Below are 21163 nucleotides of genomic sequence, written 5' to 3' on the forward strand. Positions count from 1 at the left end.
AAATTGTTGAAGTTAACAATGAATTGATGCTCAATTTAGGTTAGAAAAGAAACTTTTCAAATAGAATTTTATTAACCAGCCTGAGAAAAGTTTATCTCCTGTTCAAGATGAGCGATTTTTGTTAATGTCTGAGTAGTATTTCGGTGTTCAATAAGTCTGATTATGATTGCTCTGTTAAATCCACACAGAAAGTTTTTAAGATAAAAAGGACATTTAAGGAAAGTTATCTCTTCTAAATATATCAGGTTTAAAACTCATTCTACCATTTAGCTGATGGTTATAGAAAAGGAATCGCCACAAACTTACACCGTTGTAGACGGATTGCTGTAAAGTTTGTATAATATGTGTAAAATGTGTAGTATTTGTGGAGAGTACGGTGTGTGTGTATATATGCAAATGTATATGTAGTCTCGGGTAGATAAACTAGTGCATATGAGGTAGCTTTAAATAGAAATGACCTGTTAGCAGGGTATTGTTCTCACTGATACAATAACTGTGGACGCATCACATCATATTTCATGTAAACGATATGAATGGGTTTTATTTGATTGTATTTACTGTCGGTCATCACACGAGTGTAGAGCACTAAATATTTACCTGAAATAGTCATTGAATTTTAAGGTGTTGTGTTACATATGAAGTATAGTAAAGTAAAATACAATATATACAATATGTGATTTGTTTGGAAAGGGTAATTGTATATTAACATATACATCACATGTTATTTGTGATTGTCGTTCTGTGATTGGTAAAAATATTCAAGATAACTAAAGCACTCTAATGTTAATGGGCCAACAAATGATGAGCAAAATTAAAACTAACAAACGAAACATGTAAAAAGGTAAATACATATTGGTACACTCACGTCAAAATGAAAAGTGCATATGCTTACCCAAATCTTGTGATGAAGACAAACAGCTCTCAGATATTTCTAACTTGTGTACATGTATATGCTAACAATTTTGAAAATAACCTTCAATTTAGACTTGCTTTGTTGTAAACACTCTCTCGTGTAAGTTGTAAATCAATGTAATCCAATAAAAATGTTTAACGGGAAATGGTTCATTGCATGATGATCATACAACTACAATATAAAGTATTGTTGGTGTATGGTATTATATTTTTTCATATGATACGGAACCTGTTAATTTCCACCGCAGCCTCCAAAAACATACACACTACAGCATTTACACGCATGTATCTCGAACAAAGGAGAAGCCGTACTGAAATTACATTATCTGTTCAAAGCAAACCATATTGGATCATACCATATAAATCACACAAGTATATACTGATTTTAAATATATATAACTAATAGTAACTTTATATAGGATTTAGATTTTGTTTTCACATCAGGTTTCTATTAATATTTCAGAGGAGACTTCAGAGGTCATTGAAACGTGATCTAATTTATATGTTTAGGAATTTCAAAGACTCAAATACATGAAATAGCGACACTTCTGGAAAAACTTTTGTCATGACTTGCAGTATCATACATAATCCTACTTTAGTTGACAGAATTTGTTAAAATCATATTTTTTATATGAACATATCAACCTAGTTGTCTCCCTTAACATGGAAACGAGCCAAACAATGTCCGTGTGTTGTAGAATCTATACAGATGTAAAAACCAGGAAGAACGTTATCTTATTTCAAGAGTTCGGAGGCTAAAATGTGTAAGTGTATCCATATATTGACCTATATACAACATTTTAGATGTTGGATGTCTATTTTTTCAACATTTAGTTGTACATTTTGTAAGAATACGTATTATGTGTAGTCTACAGCAATATAAACAGAAAGTACATTCAGTTTTCACGAGGGACTAAATCGTATTTACACACTGTAAAATGCATTGTGTTTAACATGGTGTTTTAGATAAGATTATCTTTTCTTTTGTGATGTACATGTAGGTGTACCGTTGCAAATGATATAGTCTGTGTATTTGAACAGGTTTTCTTCCGGAAGTGGATACCACACAAGGTCAATCTGCTATTCGTAAGGATGAATCATTATAACAATGATTTAAGGAAAGATTGTGAGAGGAAAGGTAAGGAAGTGTCAAATAATTATTACAAATTAAATGAGTAAATATTTCAATGTCATTTTTTAAAACTTACAATCCCACTATAGGCATATGGAAATCGAAAGTAGATTATTTTTGTTATTGTTGATGTTCAACAACGAATAGTGGCTGGATATTATATATTCACCTAAGTTTAAGATAATTATGCCGACTTTTACCACGGACTAAGCAATGTGTATGTTAATTTTTTACACATTTACACAATAACATGTCAATATTTTTCAGATACTTTACCAAAACATGTCCCAGCAGATATTAGTCATTTCCGACCCCAATATAACTAATTTTCTTCCGAAGCAATAATGAACCCATCTTCGATTAATATAATGGCAACAGCTTATGTTCTCTAAAGAATCTGGAAGGAATTCTACAGAAGTTGTTATAGAGTACATGTACTAACTGTCAGCAGATATTTTTCTTTTAAAAAATCCAAAAGGTGTAATTATTTGACTTGTCAATGTTCTACCTTCAAGTAATTTGTCTATATTTAGTAATATCGCTACTTAAAGCAACAGTTCTGTGGTCTATGATCAACCTTAATGGTACAGTGTACATTGTATAAGATTATATTTAGAATTAATCAGTGGCACTGATCAAAGACTAGTGAAATGATTTAAGTTTTGTTTTTAACTTGCAGATAAACAAGCAATAGGCATGGCAGAGGCTCATGTAGACAATCGATCTTTCAAATGTCTGATATGTCTCCAGGAATGTAACACACCCCGACAGCTACCATGTTTTCACACGTTTTGCACGGGTTGTTTAAACACCTATATTAATTCTGAATACGTCACAGAATATAACAGGACGTACTTCCCCTGTCCGGTATGCGAAAGTCCGTGCTACCCTCACGACAAGGATGCTCCCGTTAGTTGTTGGGCCGGTTCGTTTCCTCGAAATCAGCTATTTGCTTCCTCAACGTTCAAAGAGACAGAATCAGGTCAGACATTCTGCCACGGATGTCTAACTGACGACGAAGAGAACGTTGCTTCCTTCTGGTGTAAAGCATGCTCGGAAGCCTTGTGTCAGCCATGTCGCATTGCACACCGACGAAGCAAATTACTTTCAACGCACAAAGTCATTGCCATAGACGAGGTTTCTAAGACGGATATACGCATGCCTGTATTCATTGACAACACGTGTCCTCATCATACGGGAAAGACGATCGAAGTATACTGCCACGACCACAACGCCTTATGCTGTGTTCTGTGCGTGACACTGTCACATAGAAGGTGTACGAATGTTAGTAGCCTTGGAGATACTACAAAGATGTTCTCACTTGATGTCATCGAATGTGAGTTAGGCAAGATGAAGGACGAGTCAAAAACGATTGTCGAAGAGGACGAAAACAAACTGACCATTATCGAAGACGATTACCAGAAAATGACCAGCAATGTGGCCACGATGATCAAGAAAGCGAAAGATAAGCTGGATGATCTTCACAAACGTTTTCAAACCGGGTTAGACGTAACATACCGACGTCATCGAGAAAGTCTACATGAACGCTTACGCACCAATAGGATATTTCAAGCAAACATTAAAAACACCAACCAACTGATGAGGGTGGTAAAAGGGAAAAGTCCTGACGTTGATACATTTATTGTAACGGAACAATCCAAGACACAACTCCTAAGTCACGTGCGGCGTTTACAGCAGAGGACTGGAGACAAGCACAATACTTTTGAATTGAAGATGAGATATGACGACGTATTAGAGAAGGTCATCAACGTGGTGACAACTGTGGGAAGATTAGAAGTCTCCTCTTCATTGTCATCGTCATCACAAGACTCCCTCACATCTATCAGACAAACCATTGACAAACTCCAGGCCACATCGTCCGTGACATCGTTTTCCGAATCAACGTCCTCCTCGGACATGTTGAGAGATGTAGGACACGTGGCAGTTCCATCTTCGTCAATAGCGCCTCGCATTGACGTGTGGACTGGGTCTTTATCTCTGGTCAAGTCTGTACATAAAGGTTCCATCGGTGGGTCAGTGACTCCATGTCTGACAGGAGGGATATTTATTGAAGGAGAATGTCTACTCGCTACAGACTACACAAACAAAAAACTTTTACTGTTTGATGATAGCTATGAGTATGTCAGGCATTATGATGTGGATAACTGTCCTATTGATATCACATGTAGATTTGAACCGAATCAGTTACTAATGACCCAGCCAAATGGGTCAGTCATTAAGTATACATTTCGGGATGGTGTCCTAACCACTGTCGACAGGATACGTAGTACTCAACAATGTTGGGGTATAGATATTCTGGGAGATAACATACTGCTCGGGACTGAAAGTTCTGTCGAGATTTTAACATCTGACTTTAAACAGGTAGCAGCCTCTATACCTAAACGCGGTTACAATACTTCCGTCGCCGCATCACCAAATAGACTCTTTTACCACGGAGATGAAGACGTCATCGTATGTCGGTCACATGATGGGAAGGAAGTGTTCCGGCATATGTGTAAAGGTATCAAAGAGCTACGAGGAATTGTTGTTGACCAGGATGGTAATGTATACGTATGTGGAATGGAGTCGGGAGACATACACCTGATATCACATGACGGCTCAAAGGATCGAATCCTTCTCCCAAGAATGTCTGGAATCGCTCGACCGTACGCCATACTTCACCATCCAAGAAGACAGGAGATCATTGTGACATCATGGCAGGAAAACGTGGTGTTTGAAGTGTACAAGTTTTGTGATCAGTGATTGGTGTAACTACACTGACTATCGAAATGTTTTCTGTGATTTCCACGATGTCTGTTTCACGAGGAATTAAATTAATTAATGTCACTTCATACTATTTCATATAAGTTACGGGAATTATTTGTGCACTATCATTAATCATTAAACCTTAACCGAGTAACCAGTGTTTGATAACCAAGGGAAAAGGGAAACATTAACATTATGGGTGCGCGATAGGGTATCCCACCCAAGGACTCGGTGTTTGATGTCCGGGCAAGCTATGGGCACTAACACGTACAGCCATTAGCGAGAACTACTTTCAAATGTCGATACTAAACTGCAGTTTTCTTATTGATGTGAATATAAATCAAATGTATAAATGTTATCCTATACCAGTGCGTATAGATATACGATGTCGTGTAGGAGAGAATAGACAGACAACTGTTTATTTTCTACTAACATGTACTTAACTCCTCCGATTGTTAACCTGACGAAATATTTTTTCCTCACATGTACCGTGAAACGTAATTAAGTTTGACACGATATCTATTTCTGTGTGTATTTCTATAACTCATCATTTCCCTGTATCAACATAGAAAGTTTCTTTTGTTTACGCGTTGATAATGGGTGCAGTAGTTGCCCCATTTCGTAAATACTGAGCGCACATGTATACTTGTTACAGGAAAGTGAGAGAACAATACATCTGATAATTTAAATAGGTCATTTAGAAGAACAATTAAGATCTTATATTCACAGATAATAAAACAGAGGTTCTATATGTCCGTGCGTCATAATAACCCATCTCAGGTTGGGTTGGAATAACACGGATACGTTTTGAAAAGCTGATTTCAACAAAAATCAGTTCTCAGTATAGCTAATTTTTATTATTTACTGGAAGGTTAGTTCGGAATGATATTCCGTAAGTGAAGGGTGGGTTGAGATTTCAAATTCGTAATCTGTATACACATTTTTGTTTAAGTTACCGTCACAGGTACAATTTAAGCAATTGAAATAATTAGTTAATATAAGATTGTGAATTGTCTATACACGTTACATGTACTTGTCAGTGCTGTGTTGTAATGTGGAAAGTACCTTGTCTAATTTAGTAACGCAGTGTCATGTACGTGTAGTCCATACTGTGTATGTCCATATTTGGTGGTGTTTACGACTTATATGTAAATTAGGGTATGAAAGTGTAAGAAATCGTGCAAGAGTGAGAGCGAGAATAGTAAAACCCGTGGGTTATGGTAGAACGCCGCAGTAGCCATTCATAGGTCGGTAGGACATATCCTCTGGGGTCCGGTGACCAATTATGTAACAGACATGTGTACAGACTTACCGTTTTACCAGACATAACAGTCTTGGAAGGTATGTTATCCTGACAAATATAATAGAATGACTAATAATTATAACTTTATTTAATAGATAGAATCATTACAGTCAGTTAATATGTTGTCGAGTACATGTAGGCTACGTATGTATATCATACAGGCTATTTTGTGTTTCAGAGGGTTTTCCTTTCGTATCAAGTTATGTCCTAATCTCCGGTAGTAAAATATAGAAAGAACCAGCAGGAGTGTGTTCGTTTTCCTTCCTGTGACATACTTTTAGAGCAATGTAGACCATGTTGGACAATATTCTCGCTTTTGAGAGTTTTATCACAGGCGATACAAAAACCGTGCATTTGATACACAATATCAAGAGGTATGTCGACCTGTCATGTTGAAGAGTGACTTGACCATACTCGAATGTAACCTTACAATGGTGTGTCAAATGATTCATAAAACAACATTTTCTGCAGTAACATTCTGTCCTGACGTAATTGTCCAAATAAACTGTGCAAAATATGTGAAAGCACGAGTCGCAGGGAACTACAAATCTCAAGGCAAAGAAAACAATTGAAGGATGGACCTTTAGAACAAGTTAATTTTTCCGCAATAACCCTTTTGTGTCTAAAATGAAAAACGAACATCCAGATACTTCTATTTCAATATTCCTTCAGTCGGGTTATTATAATTATATGACCTTTCTTTGTTGGTGATTATATTTCAATCATAGGTTATTAGGACATCAATTTGCATTTACAGATGTGATACACTGTAATCTTTATGTTTACTCTAATAAAGTAAAGTCAATGGGATCGATTTGACTTGGAATTTTTAACATACTATTGAGTTGAATTAAACTGGGACAGGATGCGTGATAATTACAACAAAATTAGTCATCTATATCATGGATAGAAGTCATACACACACAATAATGAAACAAATAGGGTTATTGATATATAGATTGTTGAAGCTAACAATGAAAAACGTTAATGGTACAATTGATGCTCAATTTAGGTTAGAAAAAAAGCTTTTCAAATATTATTTTATTAACCAGCTTGAAAAAAGTTTATCTCCTATTCAAGATGAGCGATTTTTGTTAATGTCTGAGCAGTATTTCGCTGTTCAATAAGTCTGATTATGATTGCTCTGTTAAATCCACACAGAAAGTTTTTAAGATAAAAAGGACATTTAAGAAAAAGTTATCTCTTCTAAATATATCAGGTTTAAAACTCATTCTACAATTTAGCTGATGGTTATAGAAAAGGAATCGCCACAAACTTACACCGTTGTAGACGGATTGCTGTAAAGTTTGTATAATATGTGTAAAATGTGTAGTATTTGTGGCGAGTACGGTGTGTGTGTATATATGCACATGTATATGTAGTCTCGGGTAGATAAACTAGTGCATATGAGGTAGCTTTAAATAGAAATGACCTGTTAGCAGGGTATTGTTCTCACTGATACAATAACTGTGGACGCATCACACCATATTTCATGTAAACGATATGAATGGGTTTGATTTGATTGTATTTACTGTCGGTCATCACACGAGTGTAGAGCACTAAATATTTACCTGAAATAGTCATTGAATTTTAAGGTGTTGTGTTACATATGAAGTATAGTAAAGTAAAATACAATATATACAATATGTGATTTGTTTGGAAAGGGTAATTGTATATTAACATATACATCACATGTGATTTGTGATTGTCATTCTGTGATTGGTAAAAATATTCAAGATAACTATACCACTTTAAGGTTAAATGGACCAACAAATGATGAGCAAAATTAAAACTAACAAACAGAACATGTAAAAATGTTAATATATATTGGTACATCCACGTTAAAATGAAAAAGTGCATATGCTTACCCAAATCTTGTGATGAAGACAAACAGCTCTCAGATATTTCTAACTTGTGTACATGTATATGCTAACAATTTTGAAAAGAACCTTCAATTTAGACTTGCTTTGTTGTAAACACTGTCTCCTGTAAGTTGTAGATCAATGTAATCCAATAAAAATGTTTAACGGGAAATGGTTCATTGCATGATGATCATACAACTACAATATAAAGTATTGTTGGTGTATGGTATTATATTTTTTCATATGATACGGAACCTGTTAATTTCCACCGCAGCCTCCAAAAACATACACACTACAGCATTTACACGCATGTATCTCGCACACAGGAGAAGCCGTACTGAAATTACATTATCTGTTCAAAGCAAACCATATTGGATCATACCATATAAATCACACAAGTATATACTGATTTTAAATATTCATAACTAATAGTAACTTTATATAGGATTTAGATTTTGTTTTCACATCAGGTTTCTATTAATATTTCAGAGGAGACTTCAGAGGTCATTGAAGCGTGATCTAATTTATATGTTTAGGAATTTCAAAGACTCAAATACATGAAATAGCGACACTTCTCGAAAAACTTTTGTCATGACTTGCAGTATCATAAATAATCATACTTTAGTTGACAGAATTTGTTAAAATCATATTTTTTATATGAACATATCAACTTAGTTGTCTCCCTTAACATGGAAACGAGCCAAACAATGTCCGTGTGTTGTAGAATCTATACAGATGTAAAAACCAGGAAGAACGTTATCTTATTTCACGAGTTCGGAGGCTAAAATGTGTAAGTGTATCCATATATTGACCTATATACAACATTTTAGATGTTGGATGTCTATTTCTTTCAACATTTAGTTGTACATTTTGTAAGAATACGTATTATGTGTAGTCTACAGCAATATAAACAGAAAGTACATTCAGTTTTCACGAGGGACTAAATCGTATTTACACACTGTAAAATGCATTGTGTTTAACATGGTGTTTTAGATAAGATTATCTTTTCTTTTGTGATGTACATGTAGGTGTACCGTTGCAAATGATATAGTCTGTGTATTTGAACAGGTTTTCTTCCGGAAGTGGATACCACACAAGGTCAATCTGCTATTCGTAAGGATGAATCATTATAACAATGATTTAAGGAAAGATTGTGAGAGGAAAGGTAAGGAAGTGTCAAATAATTATTACAAATTAAATGAGTAAATATTTCAATGTCATTTTTTAAAACTTACAATCCCACTATAGGCATATGGAAATCGAAAGTAGATTATTTTTGTTATTGTTGATGTTCAACAACGAATAGTGGCTGGATATTATATATTCACCTAAGTTTAAGCTAATTATGCCGACTTTTACCACGGACTAAGCAATGTGTATGTTAATTTTTTACACATTTACACAATAACATGTCAATATTTTTCAGATACTTTACCAAAACATGTCCCAGCAGATATTAGTCAATTCCGACCCCAATATAACTAATTTTTTTTCCGAAGCAATAATGAACCCATCTTCGATTAAATATAATGGCAACAGCTTATGTTCTCTAAAGAATCTGGAAGGAATTCTACAGAAGTTGTTATAGAGTACATGTACTAACTGTCAGCAGATATTTTTCTTTTAAAAAATCCAAAAGGTGTAATTATTTGACTTGTCAATGTTCTACCTTCAAGTAATTTGTCTATATTTAGTAATATCGCTACTTAAAGCAACAGTTCTATGGTCTATGATCAACCTTAATGGTACAGTGTACATTGTATAAGATTATACTTAGAATTAATCAGTGGCACTGATCAAAGACTAGTGAAATGATTTAAGTTTTGTTTTCAACTTGCAGATAAACAAGCAATAGGCATGGCAGAGGCTCATGTAGACAATCGATCTTTCAAATGTCTGATATGTCTCCAGGAATGTAACACACCCCGACAGCTATCATGTTTTCACACGTTTTGCACGGGTTGTTTGGACACCTATATCAATTCTGAATACGTCACAGAAGATAACAGGACGTACTTCCCCTGTCCGGTATGCGAAAGTCCGTGCTACCCTCACGACAAGGATGATCCCGTTAGTACTTGGGCCGGTTCGTTTCCTCGGAATCAGCTATTCGCTTCCTCAATGTTCAAAGAGACAGAATCAGGTCAGACATTCTGCAACGGATGTCTAACTGACGACGAAGAGAACGTTGCTTCCTTCTGGTGTAAAGCATGCTCGGAAGCCTTGTGTCAGCCATGTCGCGTTGCACACCGACGAAGCAAATTACTTTCAACGCACAAAGTCATTGCCATAGACGAGGTTTCTAAGACGGATATACGTATGCCTGTATTCGTTGACAACACGTGCCCTCGACATACGGGGAAGACGATCGAAGTATACTGCCACGACCACAACGCCTTATGCTGTGTTCTGTGTGTGGCACTGTTGCATAGAAGGTGTACGAATGTCAAAAGCATTGGAGATACTGCACAGATGTTCTCGCTCGATGTCATCGAATGTGAGTTAGGCAAGATGACGGACGAGTCAAAAACGATTGTTGAAGAGGACGAAAACAAGCTGACCACTCTCGAAAGCGATTACGAGAAAATGACCAGTAATGTGGCCATGATAATCGAGAAAGCGAAAGATAAGCTGGATGATCTCCAAAAACGTTTTCAAACCGGGTTAGATGTAACATACCGACGTCATCAAGATAGTCTTCATAAACGCTTACGCACCAATAGGATATTTCAAGCAAACATTGAAAACACTAACCAACTGATGAGGATCGTAAAAGATAAAAATCCTGACGTTGAGACATTTATTGTAACGGAACAATCCAAGACACAACTTCTGAGACACGTGCGGCGTTTACAGCAGATGACTGGAGACAAACACAACACATTTGAATTGAAGATGAGATATGACGACGTATTAGAGAAGGTCATCAACATGATGACAACTGTGGGAAGGTTAGAAGTCTCCTCTTCATTGTCATCGTCATCACATGACTCCCTCACATCTATCAGACAAATCATTGACACACTCCAGACAACATCGTCCGTGACATCGTTTTCCGAATCAACGTCCTCCTCGGACATGTTGAGAGATGTAGGACACGTGACAGTTCCATCTTCGTCAATAGCGCCTCGTATTGACGTGTGGACTGGGTCTTTATCTCTGGTCAAGTCTGTAAATAAAGGATCCATCGGTGGGTCAAAGACTCCGCGGCTGACAGGAGGGGTATTTATTGAAGGAGAAGGTCTACTCGCTACAGACTACAAAAACAAAAAACTGTTACTGTTTGATGATAGCTATGAGTATATCGGGCATTATGATATGGATAATAGTCCTATTGATATCACACGTGGATTTGAACCGAATGAGTTAATAATGACCCAGATTGATAGTTCACTCATTAGGTATACATTTCGGGATGGTTGCATAACCACTACCGACAGTATAAGTAGTGCTCAACAATGTTGGGGTATAGATACCCTGGGAGATAACATGCTGACCGGGACTGATTATTCTGTCGAGATTTCAACATCTGACTTTAAGCAGGTAGCCTCTATTCCTAAACGCGGTTACAATACTTTCGTTGCCGCATCCCCAAATGGACTCTTTTACCACAGTGATGAAGACGTCATCGTATGTCGGTCACGTGACGGGAAGGAAGTGCACCGGATTATGTGTAAAGGTATCAAAGAGCTACGAGGTATTACCCTTGACCAGGATGGTAATGTATACGTGTGTGGAATGGAGTCAGGAGACATACACCTGATATCACATGACGGCTCAAAGGGGAGAATCCTTCTCTCAAGAATTTCTGGAATCACTCGACCATACGCCATACTTCACCATCCAACAAGACAGGAGATCATTGTGACGTCATGGCAGGAAAACGTCGTCTTTGAAGTGTACAAGTTTTGTGACCAGTGATTGGTGTAACTACACTGACTATATCGAAATGTTTTCTGTGATTTCCACGATGTCTGTTTCATGAGGAATTAAATCAATTAATGGCTCTTCATACTGTTTCATATAAGTTACGGGAATTGCTTGTGCACTAGCATTAATCATTAAATCTTAACCGACTAACCAGTGTTTGATAACCAAGAGAAAAAGGGATGATTAACATTATGGGTGCGCGATAGGGTATCCCAACCAAAGACTCGGTGTTTGATGTCCAGGGCAAGCTATGCGCACTAACACGTACAGCCATTAGCGAGAAATACTTTCAAACGTCGATACTAAACTGCAGTCTTATTGATGTGAATAAATCAAATGTATAAATGTTATCCTATCCCAGTGAGTATAGATATACGATGTCGTGTAGGAGAGAATAGACTGACAACTGTTTATCAAAGTTATTTTCTACAAACATCTACTGAACTTATTTGTTACTTAATTATTCCTCCGATTGTTAACATGACAAAATAATTATTTCCTCACATGTAATGTGAAACGTAATAAAGTTTGACACGATATCTATTTCTGTGTTTACTTCTTTAACCTACCATTTCTCTGTATCAACATAGACAATTTCTTTTGTTAACGCGCTCATAATGGGTGAGTAGTTGCCTCATTTCGTAAATACTGAGCGTAAATGTATACTTGTGACAGGAAAATGAGAGAACAATACATATGATAATTTAAATAAGTCATGTTGTAGAAATCCGCATATCCAATCTCCTCCAGTAAGCCATATTATCTGTGACCTCCAAAGTGTAGTAGAATGCACAAATTTGACAAGATACGTGGACCCGGTCCATATGTCAACACGTGTCGGTTCCGCCGAAGACTGCATCTTCAACTGCTCTGCATCACTCACCATCTTTGACGACGATGGTGCTGGTAAGGCTAACGTGGCGGTAATGTTTTGATTTCGTCGTCGATTTCCTCGATGAATGCAAGAGCAACCGATGAAAACGATGACAACGACGTTGTTATTTCTGGTTTTCCAACTGAAATCGTTGAGGTAAGAAGTGTGATAATTTTTTTTATCGAATTTCATCGTTAAAATATAACAGTTGTAATTATTAATATATATATTTTGTAATCTCTGTTAAGAATGTGTGTTGGATACTTCACTGACAATACCTGTTCTGCGGTTGCGTTCGTTTAACACGTGGTTGTGTTCGTTTAACCACCTATGTGTGAGTATGCGACAAAGCCAGTGTCTTTTTGACATTGTATGTTCGATCGAGGTCATTTTGAAATCGAAAATGCAGCTCATCGACTTTATCTTTGACGGTTTGTTTAGTCTTGTCACATTATTTGACATTGTTTAGTGATCTATGTCGAGGGCAAAATCTTTGGCTTCATCCTCTTTAATCATTATTCCTATTTCGTATTCCTGGCTGTTTAGCGCAAAGCCAATTCGTCTTGGTGCGAATTTTGTTACGGCGTCGTCCATAGATATCACCTGCTCGCATGAAACATGGTACTGACTCAAACTCAGCTTACAGCAAAGACTGTTGTTGTCTATGCAATATGTTTCTAATCTTTCCTTAATGTGTCGTGGACAATACTTTACCGACAAGTGTTTTACATTCTCGTGTTTATGCAAAGGAACCACTTTGTGCAGGGAAAGAAATGTACCGAGTTTGTGAGTCATTCGGCATTGATCAATCAGAGCTTCCATGCATACGTTACACCAAAAAGAAGCACTCTTCTCTTTGTTGTGTAGCAAACACCCATAGCAGAATGCCTCACCCAGTTCTTCCTTGTCAGTTGAGTTTACAAAAAGGGGAAGGGAAAAACTTAGTACACTGGTTCGAGGGTGTGTTCCCGGAAACTGGACAAGCCATATTTTCTGCAATAACATGTGCTCTCCTGACGTAATTGTCCAAAACAAAAGCTGTGCAAAATATGTGAAAGCCCGGTAACATTCGCAGGGAACTACAAATGTCAAGACAAAGTAAGCAATTGAAGGATTGGCTTTTGGAACACGTACCATCACCTGTTCGTGCCTAAAATGAAACGAGCATCCAAATAATTCTCTTATTCTAATATTATGTCAGTCAGGATATTATAATTATAATACCGTTCTTTATTGTTTTTTAATTGTGCCATAGGATATAACAGTTGTTCATTTGGTACTTTTCGGTAATTAATTATCTCAATGGTTCCATTTTATGGGTGTCATGATATATATTGGGGATTAGACTTCAATCATAAGTTATTAGGACAACAATATACATGTACAGATATGTTTTACATATTCGATTGTGGGAGGTGACAAATATGATACATTGTAATCTTTATGTTTACTATAATAAAGTAAAGTAAATAAGATCGGTTTGACTAGGCATTGTTAACGCCCTATTGAGGCGATTGAAACTGGGAAGAGGATGCGTGAAAATTACAACGAAATGAGTCATCTATATCATGGATAGAAGTCAAACACAAAAAAAAACGAAAATCAAAGCAAACAAAAAACAAAAAACAAAAAAAAATGAAAAAATAGGGTTAGGGTTTATTGATATATATATTGTTGAAGTTAACAATGAAACATCTAACAACATCCCATAAAGGGGTCACGTCGGGGTATCCTTTTAGATTAGCCAATCAAATGACTACCTCCAGAATCTTGGAAGATAATTTTATTTGTGCGAATTAGCATGACTAGAGTCCACAGCCTGCATAATATGTCAACTTGTTTTAAGCCATTTCGTCCCAGACAGCATATAGCTACATTTATATATAATGCTTTGCCCTAAATGGTTTGCTTGAGATGCATACTCTGACGAAATGGTTTGCTTCGATGACATCGATAAATTGACTATTCGCCCTGAAAGGGAAATACATAGTCATCAGAACGTGACCCCATATGGTATGGTGTTAGATGTTCATTTAACGTAGTGAGAATGACCATCTAGGTTTTAATTAGATTGAATAAGTCTTATTATGATAGTTCCCTTAAATCCACACAGAAAGTTTTTTAAGATAAAAAACAAATATTTAAGAAAATGTTATCTCTTCTAAATATCTCCAGTTTAACACTCATTCTAGAATTAAACTGGTGGTTATAAAAAGGGAATCGTCACAAACTTACACCGTCGTAAACGGATTGCTGTAAAGTGTTATTATATGTGTAAAATGAGTGGTATTTGTGGCGAGTACGGTGTGTATGTCTGTATGCACATGTATATGTAGTCTCGGGTAGATAAACTAGTGCATATGAGGTAGCTTTAAATAGAAATGACCTGTTAACAAGGAATGTTTCTCATTGATACAATAACTATGGACGCATACCACTATATTTCATGTACAGTGAATGAATTTCAATTTATTGTATTTACTGCCGGTGATCAAATGTGTGTAGGGCAGTAAATATTGACCTGAAATAGCCATTAAATTTTAAAGGTGTTGTGTTACATATGAAGTATAATAAAGAGAAATACAATATACACTATGTGATGTGTGTGGAACCGGTAATTGTATATTTACATATACAATTTTGAAAAGAACCTTCAATTTAGACTTAAACACTCTCTCTTGTAAGTTGTAGATCAATGTAATCCAATAAACATGTTTAACGGGAAATGGTTCATTGCATGATGATTTTACAACTACAGTATAAAGTATTGTTGGTGTATGGTAATATATTGTTTTTTGAGATACGGAACCTGTGCGTTCCCCCACAGCCTCCCAAAACACACACAGACTAAACCATGTACACGCATGAATCTCGTACACAGGGGAGGTCATACTTAAATGACATTATATGTTCCAACCAAACCATATTGGATCTTACCATACAAAAATCACACAAGTATATACTGATTTTGAATAGTCATAACTAATACGAAAATGCATGGGGAGAAATGGCTATAACTGTGCTGTATAGCAGTTTTGTGTTTCTAGGACTCACCCGTGGTATTGATGGTCACCATTGTTATAGAAAGCAAATTCAGAGTAAACTATTGTTAAATAATAAGGGACAAACTATTTAATTAGTTTAAATATTCAAATCTGTTCATCTGTTCTCTATGGTTAATATATCTTTATGTAACCGGGTTGCCTAGACAGGATAGTGAAAAACCAGAAGACAACCGGGTCGGGTTCGAGTTCTTTATTGATGAATATGAAGAATTGATTGGACAGTACATGCACAATTGGACAACAAAGAGATAGACTAATCACATGACTGTACATACATACCACACGTACAGGTAAAATCTATTTATATATTACAGACTCACAGGTAGTGTGAGTGAGCACTATATAGAGTATGTGTATACCTGCATGCAGAGTACCTACCAACTCTGCAGCGAACACCGCAATATTTGATACATTAACTTGACCTGTAATAACAATACTTATACAAATATTAAAACAAGCATATCACAAATTTATAACATCTTAATTGTAGCAATACCGAAATAGTTCACCTGGTCACATTTACAAAGGATTTAGATTTTATTTTCACATCGGATTTTTATTTATAGTTCATAGGAGAGTTCAGAGGTCATTCAAACGTGATCTTTTTAATTTGTTAAGGAATTTCAAAGACTCAAATATATGAAATGGCGACACTTTTCGAAAAACTTTTGTCATGGCTAGCAGTAACATAAATAATCTTACTTTAGTTGACAGCATTTATTAAAATTTTATTTTTTATAGGAACATATCAACCTAGTTGTACCCCTTAACATGGAAACGAGCCAAACGTTGTCCGTGTGTTGTGTACAGATGTAAAAACCAAGAAGAGCATTATCTTATTTCATCAGTTCGGAGGCTAAAATGTGTAAGTGTATCCATATATTGACCTATATGCAACATTTTGGATGTTGGATGTCTATTTTTTGCAACATTTATGTGTACATTTTGTAAGAATACGTATTATGTGTAATCAACAGCAACATAAACAGAAAGAAAGTACATTCAGTTTTCACTAGGGACTAAATCGTATTTACACACTGTAAAATGCATTGTGTTTTAAATGGCGTTTTAGATGAAATTATCATTTCTATTGTGAGATACCTGTAAGTGTACTGTTGTAAATTATATAGTCAGTGTATTTGAACAGGTTTCTCTACCGGAAGTGGATACCACACAAGGGCAATCTGCTATTCGTAATGATCAATCGTTATAGCAACGGTTTTGGAGAAGATAGAGAGAGGAAAGGTATGGAAGTGTCAGAAGTAATTATTTCATATTAAATGAGTAAATCTTTAAATGTCATTTTTTATAACTTACAATCCCATTTGGGCATATGGAAATCGAAAGTAGATTATTTTGTTAATGTTGATGTTCAACAACGAAAAGTGGCTGGATATTATATATTTACCTAAGTATACGCAAACTATGCCTACTTTTACCACGGACTAAGCAACATGTATGTATAACTATACATATAACTAATTTTCTTCCGAAGCTATAATGAACCCATCTTCGATAAGATAAAGCAAATGGAAAGAATTCTACAGAAATTGATATAGAGTACATGTACTAACTGTAAGCAGATATTTTTCCAAAAAGGTTTAATTATTTATTCAATGTTCTATCTTCAATTAATTTGTCTATATTTAGTAATATAGCTACTTAATCATGAAGCAACAGCTCTGTGTTCTATGATCAACCTTTTCATTATCAAGTTTATGGTACAGTGTACATTGTATAAGATTATATTTAGAATTAAAAAATTTGTGGCAGAGATGAAAGATTCTTGAAATGATTTTAAGTTTTTGTTCTTAACTTGCAGATAAACAAGCAATATGCATGGCAGAGGCTCATGTAGACAATCGATCTTTCAAATGTCTGATATGTCTCCAGGAATGTAACATACCCGGACAGCTGGCATGTTTCCACACGTTCTGTACGGGTTGTCTGAACACCTATATTAATTCTGAATACGTCACAGAAGATAACAGGACGTACTTCCCCTGTCCGGTATGCGAAAGTTCGTGCTACCCTCACGACAAGGATGCTCACGTTAGCTCTTGGGCCGGTTCGTTTCCTCGGAATCAGCTCTTCGCTTCATCAACGTATAAAGAGACAAAATCAGGTCAGACATTCTGCCACGGATGTCTTACGACGAAGAGAACGTTGCTTCCTTCTGGTGTAAAGCATGCTCGGAAGCCTTGTGTCAGCCATGTCGCGTTGCACACCGACGAAGCAAATTACTTTCAACGCACAAAGTTATTGCCATAGACGATGTTTCTAAGACAGATATACGCATGCCTGTATCCATTGACAACACGTGTCCTCGTCATACGTGGAAGACGATCGAAGTATACTGCCACGACCACAACGCCTTATGCTGTGTTCTGTGCGTGACACTGTCGCATAGAAGGTGTACGCATGTCAGTAGCCTTGAAGATACTACAAAGATGTTGTCACTTGATGTCATCGAATGTGAGTTAGGCAAGATGAACGACGAGTCAAAAACAATTGTTGAAGAGGACGAAAACAAATTGACCACTCTCGAATACAATTACCAGAACATGACCAGTAATGTGGCCATGATGATCAAGAAAGCGAAAGATAAGCTGGATGATCTTCACAAACGTTTTCAAATCGGGTTAGATGTAACATACCGACGTCATCGAGAAAGTCTACATGAACGCTTACGCAACAATAGGATATTTCAAGCAAACATTGAAAACACCAACCAACTGATGAGGGTGGTAAAAGGAAAAAGTCCTGTCGTTGATACATTTATTGTAACGGAACAATCCAAGACACAACTTCTGAGACACGTACGGCGTTTACAGCAGAAGACTGGAGACAAACACAACACATTTGAATTGAAGATTAGATATGACGACGTATTAGAGAATGTCATCAGCGTGATGACATCTGTGGGAAGATTAGAAGTCTCCTCTTCATTGTCATCTTCCTCACATGACTCCTTCACATCTATCAGACAAATCATTGACATACTCCAGGCCACATCATCTGTGACATCGTTTTCCGAATCAACGTCCTCCTCGGACATGCTGAGTGATGTAGGACACGTGGCAGTTCCATCTTCGTCAATAGCGCTTCGTATTGACGTATGGACTGGGTCTTTATCTCTGGTCAAGTCTGTACATAAAGATTCCATCGATGGGTTAGGGATTCAGTGGCTAACAGGAGGAGTATTTATTGAAGGGGAAGGTCTACTTGCTATAGACGATTACAGAATGTTACTGTTTGATGATAGCTATGATTATATCAGGCATTATGATATGGATAACTGTCCTATTGATATCACACGCGGATTTGAGCCGAACGAGTTACTAATGACCCAGACAAATGAGTCAGTCATTAGGTGTACATTTCGGGATGGTGTCCTAACCACTGTCGACAGGATAAGGAGAACTCAACAATGTTGGGGTATAGATACTCTGGCAGATAACGTGCTGACCGGGACTAATTATTCTGTCGAGATTTCAACATCTGACTTTAAACAGGTCGCCTCTATACCTAAACGAGGTAACAATACCTTCGTCGCCGCATCACCCCGGGGACTCCTTTACCACAGAGATGAAGACGTCATCGTGTGTCGGTCACGTGATGGGAAGGAAGTGTTCCGGCATGTGTGTAAATGTATCAAAGAGCCACGAGGAATTGTTGTTTATCAGGATGGTAATGTATACGTGTGTGGAATGGAGTCGAGAGACATACACCTGATATCACATGACGGCTCCAAGGATCGAATCCTTCTCCCAAGCACGTATGGAATCACTCGACCGTACGCCATACTTCTCCATCATTGTGACGTCATGGCAGGAAAACGTGGCCTTTGAAGTGTACAAGTTTTGTGATCAGTGATTGGTGTAACTGCACTGACTATCGAAATGATTTATATGATTTCTCCAATAGTTGTTTTACGCAAAATAAATACAATTCAAGTCACTTCATACTATTTCATATAAGTTACGGGAATTGCTTTGTGCACTCGTATTAATCTTTAAATCAGAATCGACCAGTGTGTAATAACAAGGGGAAAGGAAAAGACTAATATTATAGGTGCGTGATAGGGTATCCCACTCAAGGACTCAGTGTTTGATATCCGGGGCAAGCTATGAGCACTACTTCAAACGTCGATACTAAACTGCAGTCTCATTGATGTGAATAAATCAAATGCATAAATGTTATCCTATACCAGTGAGTATAGATATATTTACGATGTCGTGTAAGAGAGAATAGACAGACGACTGTTTATCAAAGTTATTTTCTACTAACATGTACTTAACTTATTTGTTACTCGTCAAATTATTCCTCCGTTTGGTAACCTGACGAATTTTTTTCCCCTCACACATACTGTGAAACGTAATAAAGTTTGACATGATATCTATTTCTGTTTGTATTTCTATGACTTATCATTAATCTGTATCAACATAGAAAATTTATTTGTTTACGCGTTGATAATGGGTGAAGTAGTTGCCCCATTTTGTAAATACTGAGCGCAAATGTATACTTGTTACAAGAAAGTGAGAGAACAATACATCTGATAATTTGAATAGGTCATTTGGAAGAACAATTAAGATATTATATTAACAGATCAAAAACAGAAGTTCTATATGTCCGTGCGTCATAATAATCCATCCCAGGTTGGGTTGGGTTGAAAAGCTGATGTTAACTAATTTTGATTACTTACTGGAAGGTTAGTTCGGAATGATATTCCGTAAGTGAAGAGTGTGTTGAGATTTCAAATACGTAATCTGTATACACATTTTTATTTAAGTTACTGTTAGAGCGATGTAGACCATGTTGGACAATGTTCTCGCTTTCGAGACTTTTCATCACAGGCGATACAAAAACCGTGCATTTGATACACAATTTAAAGAGGTATGTCGACCTGTCATGTTGAAGAGTGACCCGGCCATACTTACAATGGTGTGTCAAATGATTTATAAAACATTTTCTGCAACAACATTCTGTCCTGACGTAATTGTCCATATACGCTGTGCTAAATATGTGAAAGCACGATCACAGTCGCAGGGAACTACAAACTCAAGGCAAAGTAAGTAATTGAAGGATGGTCCTTTAGAACAAGTTCATGTTTCCACCATAACCCTTTCGTGTCTAAAACGAAAAACGAACATCCAGATACTTCTATTTTAATATTCCTTCAGTCGGGATATTATAATTATAATACCTTTCTTTGTTGGTGATTATTTTTCAATCATAGGTTATTAGGACATCAATTTGCATTTACAGATGTGATACACTGTAATCTTTATGTTTACTCTAATAAAGTAAAGTCAATGG

The 21163-nt window shown here is 36.5% G+C and overlaps 3 protein-coding genes across 4 annotated transcripts; all 3 read left to right on the plus strand.

The window, feature by feature from the left end:
- Window positions 1-1612: 1612 nt before the first annotated feature.
- Window positions 1613-4807, plus strand: LOC117321305 (E3 ubiquitin-protein ligase Midline-1-like). Its single transcript, XM_033875781.1, has 3 exons — window positions 1613-1676; window positions 1954-2050; window positions 2724-4807. The coding sequence occupies exons 2-3, from the start codon at window positions 2005-2007 to the stop codon at window positions 4805-4807; spliced, it is 2130 nt and encodes a 709-aa protein (XP_033731672.1). The 5' UTR covers window positions 1613-1676; window positions 1954-2004.
- Window positions 4808-4809: 2 nt separating this feature from the next.
- On the plus strand, window positions 4810-12448 carry LOC117321304 (E3 ubiquitin-protein ligase Midline-1-like). 2 transcript variants are annotated; one of them, XM_033875779.1, is made up of 3 exons: window positions 4810-6151; window positions 9044-9140; window positions 9816-12448. In XM_033875779.1, exons 2-3 carry the CDS (start codon window positions 9095-9097, stop codon window positions 11894-11896), a joined length of 2127 nt encoding a protein of 708 aa, XP_033731670.1. In that variant the 5' UTR covers window positions 4810-6151; window positions 9044-9094; the 3' UTR covers window positions 11897-12448. The 2 variants fall into 2 exon arrangements, with proteins under 2 accessions (XP_033731670.1, XP_033731671.1); XM_033875780.1 differs by lacking the exon at window positions 4810-6151 and adding an exon at window positions 8659-8765.
- A 5540-nt stretch (window positions 12449-17988) lies between these two features.
- Window positions 17989-20191, plus strand: LOC117321295. Its single transcript, XM_033875767.1, has one exon. The coding sequence runs from the start codon at window positions 17989-17991 to the stop codon at window positions 19693-19695; it is 1707 nt and encodes a 568-aa protein (XP_033731658.1). The 3' UTR covers window positions 19696-20191.
- Window positions 20192-21163: the final 972 nt, after the last annotated feature.

Source organism: Pecten maximus, unplaced genomic scaffold (genome assembly GCF_902652985.1).
Source record: "Pecten maximus unplaced genomic scaffold, xPecMax1.1, whole genome shotgun sequence".
NCBI lineage: Eukaryota > Metazoa > Mollusca > Bivalvia > Pectinida > Pectinidae > Pecten > Pecten maximus.